The sequence below is a fragment of the Phacochoerus africanus genome, chromosome 11, assembly GCF_016906955.1.
Source record: "Phacochoerus africanus isolate WHEZ1 chromosome 11, ROS_Pafr_v1, whole genome shotgun sequence".
In the NCBI taxonomy this organism is placed as follows: domain Eukaryota; kingdom Metazoa; phylum Chordata; class Mammalia; order Artiodactyla; family Suidae; genus Phacochoerus; species Phacochoerus africanus.
The window spans coordinates 51,688,800-51,702,862 of NC_062554.1; the positions used below are offsets into that span (position 1 = coordinate 51,688,800).

General features: G+C 39.7%; 1 protein-coding gene across 12 annotated transcripts in view; it reads left to right on the forward strand.

Moving 5' to 3' along the window:
* The first annotated feature begins 433 nt into the window (after positions 1-433).
* The window catches only part of CCDC15 (coiled-coil domain containing 15), a 69,294-nt gene continuing 55,664 nt past the window's right edge, over positions 434-14,063 (forward strand). For 11 of the 12 annotated variants that reach the window (XM_047752257.1, XM_047752259.1, XM_047752263.1 and 8 more), the window contains exons 1-4: positions 434-518; positions 1,238-1,426; positions 5,261-5,410; positions 5,958-6,146. In XM_047752257.1, coding sequence (XP_047608213.1) covers positions 1,259-1,426; positions 5,261-5,410; positions 5,958-6,146 — 507 coding nt within the window. In that variant the 5' untranslated portion in view covers positions 434-518; positions 1,238-1,258. Of the gene's footprint in view, positions 519-545; positions 919-1,237; positions 1,427-5,260; positions 5,411-5,957; positions 6,147-14,063 lie in introns of those variants that run through there. The other variant, XM_047752258.1, reaches the window with a different exon arrangement.

Consider the following 14,063-nt stretch of genomic DNA (forward strand, 5'->3'; position numbering starts at 1 on the left):
ACTGGTGTTTCACAAGAAAAATGAAGTGTCCCTGGATTATAGCAAAGCTTGGAGCAGAAAGGGAGACCACTCTCAAGGCTGCGATATTTACATGTAAGAGTATGTATGAAACAGCACTGCTAACGTAACGAAGTGAACAAAGGATCAGTATCATTTACTGTAGGCGTATTTCCTCCGTCAAGAAAGCCCTGCCAGGCCTGCCTTCTTCCATCCTTCTTCCATGCGTCCCTCAACTGGACCCCTGCCCTTCCCAGTTAATCAGCTCTCCAGCCCAACGTATTCCTTTTTCTGAAAGATGTGGGTTAAACCCAGGGTAGATAATGCAACAGCTCAGCTGACTGAGCTGGACCCCACCCGCTCCCCTACGCTTCACAAGTCCCGCCCCCTCAGGGATACAGAGAGCGGAAGTGACGACCCTTCGGAACCCGAAACTCCGCCCTACGCCTTCCCTGTACAAGGGAGGTGACGCAAGCCGGAGGAGGCGGATACAAACCAGCCGAGGGGCGCAGCGGGGAAAGGTGGTGCTCCCAAAATTGGTGGTTTGTTGGCGGCAGTTACTTTAGTGTCCGTGGTAGTTTGAGTCTGTGGTGAGCAGCGAGTTAATACTAGGCCGGGACTGCTTCGGCAAGAATAGGACCCCGAAGCCTAAGAAACGGGCCAAAATTTTCCTTGGCCCGGGGTTCCGAAAGGCGGCCCTCCCAAAATTGGCGGTTTGTTGGCGGCGGTTACTTTAGTGTCCGTGGTAGTTTGAATCTGTGGCGAGCAGCGAGTTGATACTAGGCCAGGGCTGCCTCGGCAGGATTAGGACCCCGAGGCCTAAGAAACAGGCCAAACTTTTCCCTGGCCCGGGGTTCCCCGGCGTTCAGCGCTTCCCCCCATAACCGGATACCGACTGTTTGGACTCTGCCTTCAACCCAGGTTCCCACTCCGCACCCTCCCAGCTCTCTTGCCCTCCGGCTGCTACGCTCTTTCCTCCCTGTCCCACGTCGGTGTGTCACCACTGGCACAGTTTTCGTTCCTTCAGATTCTTACTTCTTTCCACTCGTCCCTATTCCTTTACGAGGGCAAGCTTTTTTCCTTCCTTCTCCAGAATCCTTATTCTTGGCTCTCTGTTAGGCTACTTACTGCCTCCTCCAAGGCTTCTCTCCTATTAAGGAGCCTGTGGCATATGTGTTAAGGGGCTGAGCTTCTAAGGAAGTCGTTTGAAGATGTTAAGCTTTTCTTCTCTCCTAACCAGGAATCTTAGGTGCCAGGAAATATGGCCCCCCTCAAGAAGCCTCGAAATTCCACAAAGTTGCCCCTGGCTTTAAACCCCCTGAAGAGCAAGGACGTGTTGACAGTGCTGGCTGAGAGGAACCAGGCTGTAGTACCAGTTGGGGCATGGGTGGAACCTGCCCCACCAGGTAGCACAGAAGTCCCAGCACATGTGAGTGTCAGTTTGATGCAAATACGGTGGGGTTCCTCCTCCATCTTTCTTTTTATTAACCTTCTCTAGTCCCTGGTGCACAGATAAGATGAACAGTCTGGAGGTGCTGTTTCTATTCTGTTATAGATAGGCTCTTGCATTAGAATTACAGAACAAATATGAATTTGCTAAAAACTTGCTCTAGCTTTAGTCTGCATAATCGAGTATTTATTACATTTATATACATACATATAGATATTTCAGTTTACCTCATAAACTCTTGATGCTTGCTCTGCACACGACGTGCACATGACGTGCACACGACGTAGGCACTGTCTGTATCTTCTAGACACTATAGTGAGTGTAGTAGGGATGACGACCATAGTTGATGTAACATTGATTGCCTAAAGTTTATAAGATTTGTAATGGAGATTCAGTAAGGTTCAAATGCAGTAAGAGATTAAGAGAGAGATTAATTCCGAGTGGGATCCTGAGAAAGTTTAACTGTAAATTCCATGAGGACAGGGACCTTTATTTTTTATTGTTTCTCATATTGGTATAGCAAGTCCTCAGGAAATATTTGTTGAATGAATGAGTGAGGAAATATTGTTTGTGTATCTAAAGAGTGGAGATGCTATATAAGTACTGATGGTAGGGAAGAGCATTTCAGATGAAGGGAAACTTTTGCAAATTTAAGTGCTAAGATCATAGCACTTAATCAGAAAAGAAAGATACAACTTTGGGTTGGTATGACCCAGAAAAGTTTAGTAAAGAATTATTTGCTTAATCAAAATAGAAATAGAAAGGGGATGATTGTCCATTTAAGGAGAATGGAGAGGATAGGGAGTAAGCAAGGTATAGCCAGAATTTTAGGGGTAGATTAGATTGATTGGAGTGGCAGGCTTAGTAGGGGGATGAAGGTTGATAGGATTATGGAAAACAGGAGTGATAGGAAACCACAGGAAATTTTGGAGAAGGGATTGACTTCATTTACTGTTTAATATTTACAGATGAATTTAGTAATCAGATTTTTTTTTTGCTTTTTAGGGCCTCACCCATGACCTATGGAGATTCCCAGGATAAGGGTCAAATTGGAGATGTAGCTGCTGGCCTACAGCACAACCACAGCAACTCAGAATCTGAGCCACGTCTGCGACCTACGCCACAGCTCATGGCAATACCAGATCCTTAATCCACTGAGCAAGGCCAGGGATCGAACCTGCGTCCTCATGGATGATGGTCAGATTCATTAACCCACTGAGCCACAACAGGAACTCCCATAATCAGAATTTTTGATTAGATTAATTGCTTTCAAGTTCTTAAAGGTGAGACTCTTGGGGGACATATTAGGATGTAACTGTAACAAATCAGGTGTGAAATATAGCATCAAGACTTTAGTGGTAAGGAATGTGGAGGGAAAGCCTTGGAAAAGAGTGGTTGAAGTGGAAATGAAGGGATGAATGTAAGAAACATCCCAGAAGAAACAGTAAGACTTGGTACAGAGGTATTTTGGTATTTAAGTTATTGATAACTCTTATTAACTGCTCAAATTATGACATCTGTATAATGTCAGTAGCATCAAAATGCCTAAAAACTATCAAGATTGTCTGTGTTAAAAGTAATTGTCTCATGTTCCCACACATTAATTCAAAAGTTTAAAGTCTTGTAGCATATATAACTATGTAACATGTCTCCTTTCCCTCCTCTAAAAAATTCTGATCAATACCAATCAAAGACAGTTTGATCAAGCATCATATATGCTAATTAACATATATAGCCTGGGAATCCTACCCTTGTTAATAGATGTTGCTCTTGTCAGCTCAGAACAGATGCTGGATTTCTAAAGCTCGGTTACCCTAAGATCATGTCTGTTCCAAAGGGAAGTGCCTAATCACTTTTGTCCCTAAGTTTCAAGGAGCTATCAGGATTCCTAAAAATGCCATAGTTTCAGATTGCCCCTACTTAAATCAGCATCCAAAGACACTGCATAGCATATATGGCTATTGTATTATTTCATAATTTGTCTGTTGTGTAACAAACTACACTAGAACTTAATGGCATAGAGCAAACAATACTGTGTGTCAGGCATTTAAGCAGAGCACAGTGGGGATGGCTTTGTCTGCTCCACAGTGTCTGAGCCCTCAGTTGGGGTGACTCAAAAAACTGATAATAATCTGAGACAACTTGACTGGATTCTGTTTGGATTTCTTGGTTCTTATTTATCTGGCATCTCCTGGGTTGTAATTTGCAAGATGGCTTTCTCATTCATATAACTGTCATGTGGGCTAGGATGATTAGAATGACTGGGGCCTGGCTAGGCATCTTTCTCTTTCCATGTGGTCTCTCTACTTGGCCAGCATGGGCTTCTCTGCATAATGGTCTCAGGGTAGAATTCTTATATGGTGGCTGGCTTTCCCTAGAGTGAGCATTCTAAAAGCCCTAAGTGGAAGTTGCTCTATGATCTGGCTTGGGAAATCATGGAGCCAACACTTGTGCCTCAGTCTGTTGGATATACAGTCAGACTACGTTCAGTATGGGAGATGACTTCACAAGAGCATAAATACTGAGAGGCTTGATTTATTGTGGGGAGAAGGGGAGATCATCTTTGGAGACTAATGGAATCTAAGTATCAGTTCCATCACTTGTAAATTATCCAAATGTGTTCTCTGATTGTTCTGAGAAACACTTGATTCTCTGTTGCCCCACGGATAGTCTATAGGGTGCAAAAAGTTTAGTTGTGCAATTGAAACAATACAGTCATACTTCATTATCTAGAGGGGGTGGGGATTGCTTGTCTTGTAATAGATCTTTAATGATTTTTATTTATTTATTTTTTTAAAATAATTTTTAATTTCTGTTATGATGACTATCATTGGTATTTAAAGTACATAGAAGAGGTGAACAATGATCAAGGACTCAAATGTGATAAAATGTTCCAGGTTGTTTAGAATGTTTTGGAATTAAGCATTTTGTAAGTATTACCTTTGTATTCAAGACTCTGTGTTATATACCATAGGGGAAAGAAAGAATAATAAAATACATTTCCTGAGCTCAAAGAATTTATGATCTAGTGGGGGAGTTAAGAAGTATAGTACTGAGAGTTCCTGTCGTGGCGCAGCAGAAAGGGATCTGACTAGGGACCATGAGGTTGCAGGTTCGATCCCTGGGCTAGCTCAATGGGTTGAGGATCTGGTGTAGGCTGTGGTGTGGGTTGCAGATGTGACTCAGATCTGATGTTGCTGTGGCTGTGGTGTAGGCCAGCAGCTGCATCTCCGATTGGACTCCTAGCCAGGGAACTTCCATATGCCATGGGGACGGCCCTAAAAAGAAGAAAAAAAAAAAGAAGTATTGTACTCAACCGTTAATAAGAATGAGAGGCACTAGATGGATATTACATGGTCTTGAAGACTGAGTGGGCGTTTTCTAGATGGAGATGACAGAAAGGGCATGCTAGGTTAAAAATGAAGCATAATTCTCATTTTATAATAGGACATTTTGTACGTGGTGAACAGTCTTGTGTATCTAAACTATTTTGCTCATTTTGAAAATGTTACGTAAAATAGGTTTGAATTGGTTCATTAAGAATTAATGAAGATACCTTTAGTTCTGAGTTCATTGAAAAATTAAGGTTTGATTTGAGTGCTCACAGATTGCAGTTTTAGTTTGTGATTTGGTTTAAGTTCCTTGTACTCACTAGTAAGGTCTAGATGATCAGCTTTGAAATCCTGTATTTCTTTACTGGGAGCTTTATATTATAGAACTGAATTATCTTTTCACGATTGTATCCTGACTTTTGTGTTTACAACAGCATCCTCATGGGCAAAACTACTATTTTTTTATCTCTTGTCTTTAAAGACTTCAGCATATATGATTGAAGAAGAACTGAAGGAACAACTAAGAAAAAAACAAGAAGCTCTAAAGCATTTTCAGAGACAAGTCAAACGCAGAGTAAATCAACAAATTAGGCTGAGAAAAAAGCAACAACTTCAGAGGTCTTATGAAGCAGTAAGTTCAAAATTGAGCATGAATAAAGACTGAATAGAAAGTGTTTTTATTATGAGATATACTATTAGGCAGTAACAGAATCACTTTCTTTTGATTTCACGCTTTGTATAATCTCATATGCTAGTGAGGGCAGTGGATTTGTATATAGAGAAACATTTGTTTCTGTTTCCATTGTTGTTCTGGCTCCCTCTTTAATTTTCACCGGATAATTATAAACAATGTCAGAGTTTGGGATTGGGGTGTGAATACTAGCTTTGCTGTCTCTTGGTTATGTGACCTTGGTCTAATTCCTTAAATTCTTTGCACTATAGTTTATCTATGAAATAGGGGTATGATACTTTTCTCACAGTGTTGTGAGAATTAGATAAAGCAAATTATTAGCACATAGTTGGTGCCTGGTAAATGTTTCTTTGCCAGCTAAAGCTTGCCCCTCCCTCTGCCCAACCCCAGTTTTAAATCTTTGGGGCTGCTTATAGGCATTATTTGATTGCACTGGACTGGAGTAGAATCTTACTAGAGGAATCTCAGTCTTTCTTCCTCTGTGTAGGCAGAAAAAGAAGGTTCCATAGCCATGCACTCTTCAGCTCCAGCACAGTTAACTCCTAAAAGAACAAGCATTTTTCTAAACACCTTGAATGCTGCTATTGGAAGTGCCAGGTTACCTCCTTCCCAGATGCTTGAGGATGGAATAGAAGATAGAGAGAATCAGAACGAACTATTCCAACAAGCCCAGGCTGTAAGTACATATTCACTTAATTTTGTGTCTGTTTGTTTTTTTGTTTTGTTTTGTTTTTTAGATATATGACATACCTAGGCTATGATGTAGAGATTAGGAGGTGTTAAATTCAACTTCACTTTTTATCACCTCTTTTTTTTTTAACCTTTTTAAAGTGGGAAATAGTGGGAGGATATTTATTTATATATATATATATATTTTAAATATATATTTATTGGTAAGACACTTTAGAATCATCTAAAGAAAAATGCTCAAGTGTTATAGTTAAACACTTATTAGAGGAGTTCTTGTCATGGGTGAGCAGAAACGAATCTGGCTAGTATCCATGGGGATGCAGGTTTCAGTGGGTTAAGGATCCGGTGTTGCCATGAGATGTGGTGTAGGTCACAGACGTGGCTCCGATCCTGAGTTGCTGTGGCTGTGGTGTAGGCCGGCAGCTGCAACTCCGATTTGACCCCTAGCCTGGGAACCTTCATATGCTGTGGTTGCGGTCCTAAAAAGACCAAAAAAAAAAAAAAACAACAAAAAACCCATAACTTATTAGAAAGTCAAAGAATGTAGTTATATTCCTTTTATGCTGAAATTGTGTTATAGGTTGCTCTCAGTTTGTAGCATATGGACAAAAGTGATTCCTAATCTTTTACCAAAAGGTTCAGTGCATATATGGAGCTTTCATTCATTATTTTTGTTTCATTTTTCTTTTTTCTGTCCTTCAATCTGATTATCATAATGTAGATCTATGTCAAGTAATAATGTAGTAAACTCTAATATATTCATAATTTTTGAATGTAACTTTTTAGTTATTTACTTTATATACATGATTTTTAAAAATTAACCACAATAGGAGTTCCCATCATGGCTCAGTGGTTAACGAACCTGACTAGCAACTATGAGGACGTGGGTTTCATCCTTGGCCTCGCTCAGTGGGTTAAAGATCTGTCATTGCTGTGAGCTGTGGTGTAGGTCGCAGATGAGGCTCGGATCCCGTGTTGCTGTGGCTATGGTGAAGGCTGGTGGCTACAGTTCCGATTCAACCCCTGGCCTAGGAACCTCCATATGCTTCGGGTGCAGCCCTAAAAAGACAAAAAAAAAAAAATTAACCACCATAAGTAGATTCATCCAACTCAAATCACTTAATGCCATTTGATCAACTCCTCCCTTAGTGAACTTAAGCTTTTGTTTGGATGATCATATTCCTCAGCCCTACTGTGGGAATAATCCTTCATCTTATCATTTTAAAATGTATTCCTGGAGTTCCTGTCATGGCTCAGAGGTTAGCGAATCTGACTAGGAACCATGAGGTTGCGGGTTTGATCCCTGGCCTCGCTCGGTGGGTTAAGGATCTGGTGTTGCCATGAGCTGTGGTGTAGGTCGCAGACACGGCTTGGATCTGGAGTTGCTGTGGCTCTGGTGTAGGCTGGCGACTACAGCTCCCATTAGACCCCTAGCCTGGGAACCTCCATATGCCGCAGGAGCGGCCCAAGAAATGGCAAAAAGACAAAAAATAAATAAATAAAATAAAATAAAATAAAATAAAATGTATTCCTAGGGATAGTAAGAGCAGAACAAAAATGTGGAAAATGATGATTATCTGAAAATAAAAATTGTGTAATTGCTAACATTGCTTGGTTATAAGTAGGAAGTGGATCTGATTGTGCTGTTGGTATAAATAGGGAAAGCTTTATAAGTACATGATATGTTGAGATAGGTTTTTTTTTTGCTTTTTAGGGCCACACCCGCGTCATGTAGAGTTTCCCAGGCCAGGGGTCCAATTGGAGCTATAGCTGCCAGCCTACACCACAGCCACAGCAATGCCAGATCTGAGCCAAGTCTGCAAACTACACCACAGCTCAAGACAATGCTGGATCCCCAACCCACTGAGCAAGGCCAGGGATTGAACCCTCAACCTCATGGTCCCTAGTTGGATTTGTTTCCACTGAGCCACGACAGGAACTCCTTGAAATAGTTTTTAAGAAGATTTTTATTTTGTCCCAGGTTATGACTTTTCCCTGTCATTGTTTGGTTTGTAGTAATCATTTTTGTAATTTTTGTTTTCTTTTTTATTTATTTACATTTTTGGCTTTTTGCCATTTCTAGGGCCGCTCCCTCAGCATATGGAGGTTCCCAGGCTAGGGGTCTAACTGGAGCTGTAGCCACTGGCCTATGCCAGAGCCACAGCAATGCCAGATCTGAGCCGTGTCTGCAACCTACACCATAGCTCACAGCAACGCTGGATTCTTAACCCACTGAGCAAGGCCAGGGATCGAACCCACAACCTCATGGTTCCAAGTCGGATTTGTTAACCACTGCGCCACGATGGGAACTCTTTTTTTTTTTTTTATTATTAAGATTATGAACAACTTACTCGGCAAATATTTATTGAGCCAGACACTGTATAAAGTACAAAGGACAGAACATTGGCTAAGACAGATGCAGTCCTTGCTTTCATGGTGCTTAAAGCTATAAATCTCATTGTAGTGAGGAGTTTACTTCATCTGTATTATACATAAATAGTGCACATCAGTCCACAGATATTCGAGCATACTGTTTGTTAAACCTTGAGGGCTACCAATGATATGTGAACTAGGACCCTTCGTGGGATTATAGATAGGTTTTTGTAGAGACATAAAGCTAACACACCAGCAATCTATTAGATAATTTAATGATATTTGCTGTATTTGGTGGTAAATTTGTGCTATGGGAGTTCAAAAAATTTTAAATTCCAAGAAAATGGTTGGGGAAGAATTCCTGGAAGAGATAGAATTGAGCCGTATATTTTGAATTGGAAAACTAAATAGAATTGGTGAATTTAAGAGAATTTTTAGATCAGAGGAAAAAGTCTAGGATACAAAGGGAGTTTACTACATTTGCTAATAAGTGCTAATTAGTGATGGAGCCTTTCAAATTGATAGTTTATAGAGAAAAATAACAGAAAATAAGGTTAGATAGGTAGGAGAAAATCAGGTTATAAAAAGTCTAATTAAATGGTATCAAAATTGAAAAAGTTTTTATACCCTTTTTATTTCCTAAAAAGAATATGAACAACAACAAAAAGAAGATGATGAACAACTGAGGAATGTTAAGTGACTCAGAATACTTTAAGCCTGTAAACCTTTGTCCAAACCATAACAAATAGATACTTTTAGTCTCACCATTTCCATTGCAGTTTCTATCCAGTAGATGTCACTAAGAACCAGACAATGAGACAATGTTCAAGCACTAACCACTTTGTTTTGTCTTGAACTGGTTGAGTAAGTGGTGAACATAATTCACTTTCTAAATATTAGCGGACTTTTCTATTTTCTTGTATTTTGGGGTGATGTAAACATAGAGTCTTACAGTTGGAAGGGTTTTAAAAGTTCATTTGACATATTGAAATATTTAAGAATGTAATGATTTGACATCTGGGGTATACTTCAAAATAATATAAAGGTGAGATAAAGTAGGGGGTTATAGATAGAGCAAAATTGGCTAGAAGTTGATAATGTTAAAGTTGGTTGATGTTTAAGTAGGGGTCCAAGTTAGTATTCTGTCTACGTCCATATGTTTGAAGTTTCCAATATATTTGGATTTATTTAAATTTTTAATTAAATGTTAGAAAAGAAAAAAATGTCCAATTTTTCTCTAAGGAACTCTTTTTATAATGCCATATGTGTGTATATATATATATATATATATATATATATATATATATATATATATAGATATAGATATATATATGGCCATCTAGTATCTGCTAGAACACTGTCACTGTTGAGCAGCTCACCACTGTTTAGTTTATTTCATTTTTAGAGGGCTTGAAATTATTAGAAGTATTTTTTCTTTCTTTTTTTTTTTTGCTTTTCAGGGCTGCACCCAAGGCATATGGAGGTTTCCAGGCTAGGGGTAGAATCAGAGCTACACCTGCTGGCCCACACCACAGCCCCAGCAACACAGGATCCTTAACCCACTGAATGAGGCCAGGGATCGAACCCGAAACCTCATGGTTACTAGTTGGATTCATTTCTGCTGTGACACAACGGGAACTCCCTAGAAGTATTTTTTTAATACATTGAGTCAAATCTTCCTCCTATGGTTTTTACCTGTTGGGCCTAGTTTTGCACTCACAAGTAATGGAGAATAAAATACCGTGGCCATCTTTAGAACACTTCAAGTATTTGGTTATAGCCACCATTTTCTTCTCTGTGGATTTTTACATTCCTATTACCTTCAGCCATTTTTCATAGCATGATTTTCAGATTTCAATTTTGGTTATTTTCTTCTGAGTGCTATTTAGTTTTTCAGTGCTCTTTTCTTTTTCCTTCTTTCCTTCCTTCCTTTTCTGCCACTCCTGTGGCATATGGAAGTTCCCAGGCTAGGGGTCTAATCGGAGCTGCCACAGCCACAGCAGTGCAGGATCCAAGCTGAGTCTGCAACGTATACCACAGCTCATGGCAATGTTGGATCCTTAACCCACTGAGCAGGGCCAGTGATCAAACCCATGTCCTCATGTATACTAGCTGGATTTGTTACTGCTGAGCCACAACAGGAACTCCCTCAAGGCCCTTTTTAATATGACCCACAAAACTTGAACACAGTACTGTGCTCCAAATGTGATTTTGCTAGGACCGCTCTTATTCTGCACCCCCACCTTATCCTCCACTTATAATACTTGATATTACTTAGTTGTTCTAAGATTAGGTAAAATTGGACATCTGAAGTTAGAAACTAGAATCAGAACTGGAAGAAATTTCAAGTTTTCCCATAAGAATAGCAGCTCCCCTGCTTTTTGCTAGGATTGATATTTATCTCTAGGGATTGAGTTTCTTTCCCTTTATAACTTCATTTTTGTGGGGAATTGAAGAACGACTGGTCTTTGTTTCATTCTCACCATATAACTACTTTTTATTTATCTATATATAGACTGTTAGATTCACCACCATTTCTTTTTTAGTATGGTATATCTGAGCTTTTTTTTTTTTTGTCTTTTTAGGGCCGCACCCACGGCATATGGAGGTTCCCAGGCTAGGGGTCTAATTGGAGCTGTAGCTGCTGGCCTATGCCAGAACCACAGCAACTCAGGATCCTGAGCCGCATCTGCGACCTACACCACAGCTCAGGGCAACCCCAGACCCTTAACCCACTGAGCAAGGCCAGGGACTGAACCCTCAACCTCATGGTTCCTAGTCAGATTTGTTTCTGCTGCACCACAACTGGAACGCCTATCTGAGCTTTTTATTTGTTTTTCACTAAATCTTTCATTATCTTGTTTTTGTTTACTCTATATATAATGCATGTTTTGTAGCTTTCTACAAATATAGAAATAACAATTTTGGTAGTAAAGTAAAGGTTTAGGTAATGTGAAATAACCTCAGTTTTCTGTGATCTATCATTGAAAAAACTAGTGTTTCAGTTAGACTCTTTTGGCTGCAAGAATTTAGGCTAACCTATGGAAGGGGAAAGTTTAAGAATGTGCATGGGATAATAAAGGCTTAATCAGAAATTCACACAAATCCAAACTCCCTTAAGGAGTCTGCAGCCGAGAGTTTTTCTGGATTTGAAGTAGCTCCGTTGGTCCCAACAACATAGAATGTTTGATCTTTATGCTAGTATTTCATTATTAACTTGATTGACTCTGTTGTTCTCACGAGGTGACCAACCTTCCCTGTTTGCCTGAGATTGAGGGGTTTCCCAGGACATCAGACTTTCAGTGCTAAACCTGGGACAGTTCTAAGCAAACTGGGAGAGTTGGTCACACTACCTCTTCACATGTGCTTCTCTCTTCTTATTTTTTCTGCTAATAACTTGTATTTTCATCATCATAGCTCCAAAACTGGCATACTCCAGGCTCCTTTAGCCTCTTGTCTTCAGCTTAGGATCTTTTAGGTCCAGTTCCTATCTCCTGCTTTTTCTCTGAACATTTCCCACTTCATTATGTAAGATAAGGAATCTTTATTGGAGCATCTTGCCTTTTTCGTTAGGTCTAGGTTACTGGTCAGCCTCTAGCTTGGTATGCCTGTTTATGGTAAAGCTAATGCAGTTGACGCACCACATTGTGGTTATGGGCTTTACTAAGAGGCTCATGTGAGTTGAAGTTTTAAATGTATAGTATTTTTGTGGCAGTAGAAAAGTCTAACACACTTAAAAATCAATATGTTATTTTTGCAAATAAACTATGTTGTACTTGGATAGAATTCACTTTGGGTAGATTTTTATGGCATTAACATACATTTAAAATTGGTATGGGCAAGTTCTCTTGTGGTGCAGTGGGTTAAAGGTCCGGCATTTCCTGCAGCTGTTGTGCATGTCATAACTGTGGTGCAGATTCGATTCCTGGCCCAGGAACTTCCACATGCCTTGGGTGTGGCCAAAAAAATAATAAAATTGGTTTTGGGCCTCCATTGCAATAGCTAGGTGAAATTCTATAAATGTTAGATCTTATTCTTTTCCCATGACCTACATGTAATTACTACATTGTTACATTTCTATAGTTACATATAAATTCCATCTTATCTGAATAAATTAAAAATAATTGAAGAAAATATGAGCAATGAATAAGAAACAGTGTCATAGTAGATATCTTGTCTTTTTTTTTCCCCTGCCTTTTTTGTGTCACACCATGGCATATGGAGGTTCCCAGGCTAGGGGTCGAGTTGGAGCTGTAGCTGCTGGCCTACAACACAGCCACATTGAACGTGGGATCCAAGCCACATCTGCAACCTATACCACAGCTCACGGCAGCACTGGATCCTTAAGCCATTCAGCAAGGCCAGGGATCGAACCTGTGTCCTCATGGATACTGATCAGATTTGTTTCCACTGAGCCATGATGGGAACTTCTAGATACCTATATTCGTTGAGTTTTATTGTACCTATTTTCTTCAAGTTTTAAAGTTTAATAAATGATCATTGTTTGCTTTAGATTTTAAGATTTGTTTCAAAATTTGTTTATATAGTACATTTTAATTTTATTGGTCAGAACTACCTTTGCTTATTGATAGTTATATTTGCTAGGTTTTCTATGTAATTATGAATAATTTATTTCCTTCAGGGAGTTTTTAAGTCTTGGTTAGAGATTAGGTGTCAGTCTTTGTTAATAACAGCAGCTACAAAAAGAAAGAAAATTGTGTCTAAGCTTCTAGTATAGAAAAGACTTTTGGTCAAATTTTATGTTTTAAGGAGTCACACGCACAACACACACACATATATATTTACTTACATATGTAAATATATATATTCACACATACAAATGCATATGTATACACACACACATACACTCACAGATATATGTAGTGATCACCACTTCTTACAATAGGAGAAATATATTTACATACCAGTTCATTTTATGTAATTTGACTTGTAACATCCACATATCTTCTTCTGTGTTTTTGTTTAATGCTTATTAACATTAATTTTGGTGTTTGTATTAGTTTCCTGTGGCTGCTATAACAAATTACCCCAAACTTAGTGGCTTAAAATGTCAGAAACTTTTTCTCTTACGGTTGCTGAGCCCAGAAGTCCAAAAGCAGTTTCACTGAGCCAAAATCTAGGTATCCGCAGGAATACGCTCCTTCCACAGATTCTAGGGAAAATTCGTTCCTTAACTTTTCCAGCATTTGGTGTCTGTTGGCATTCCTTTGCTTGTGGCCACATCATACCAATCAATCTCTGCTTCCATCTTCACATGTCAAATCTTCTTTTATTATTATTATTATTCTTTCTGCCATTTCGTGGGCCGCTCCCACGGCATATGGAGGTTCCCAGGCTAGGGGTTGAATTGGAGCTGTAGCCACCAGCCTACGCCAGAGCCACAGCAACGCGGGATCCGAGCCGCATCTGCAACCTACATCACAGCTCACGGCAATGCTGTATCCTTAACCCACTGAGCAAGGCCAGGGATCAAACCCACAACCTCATGTTTCCTAGTCGGATTCGTTAA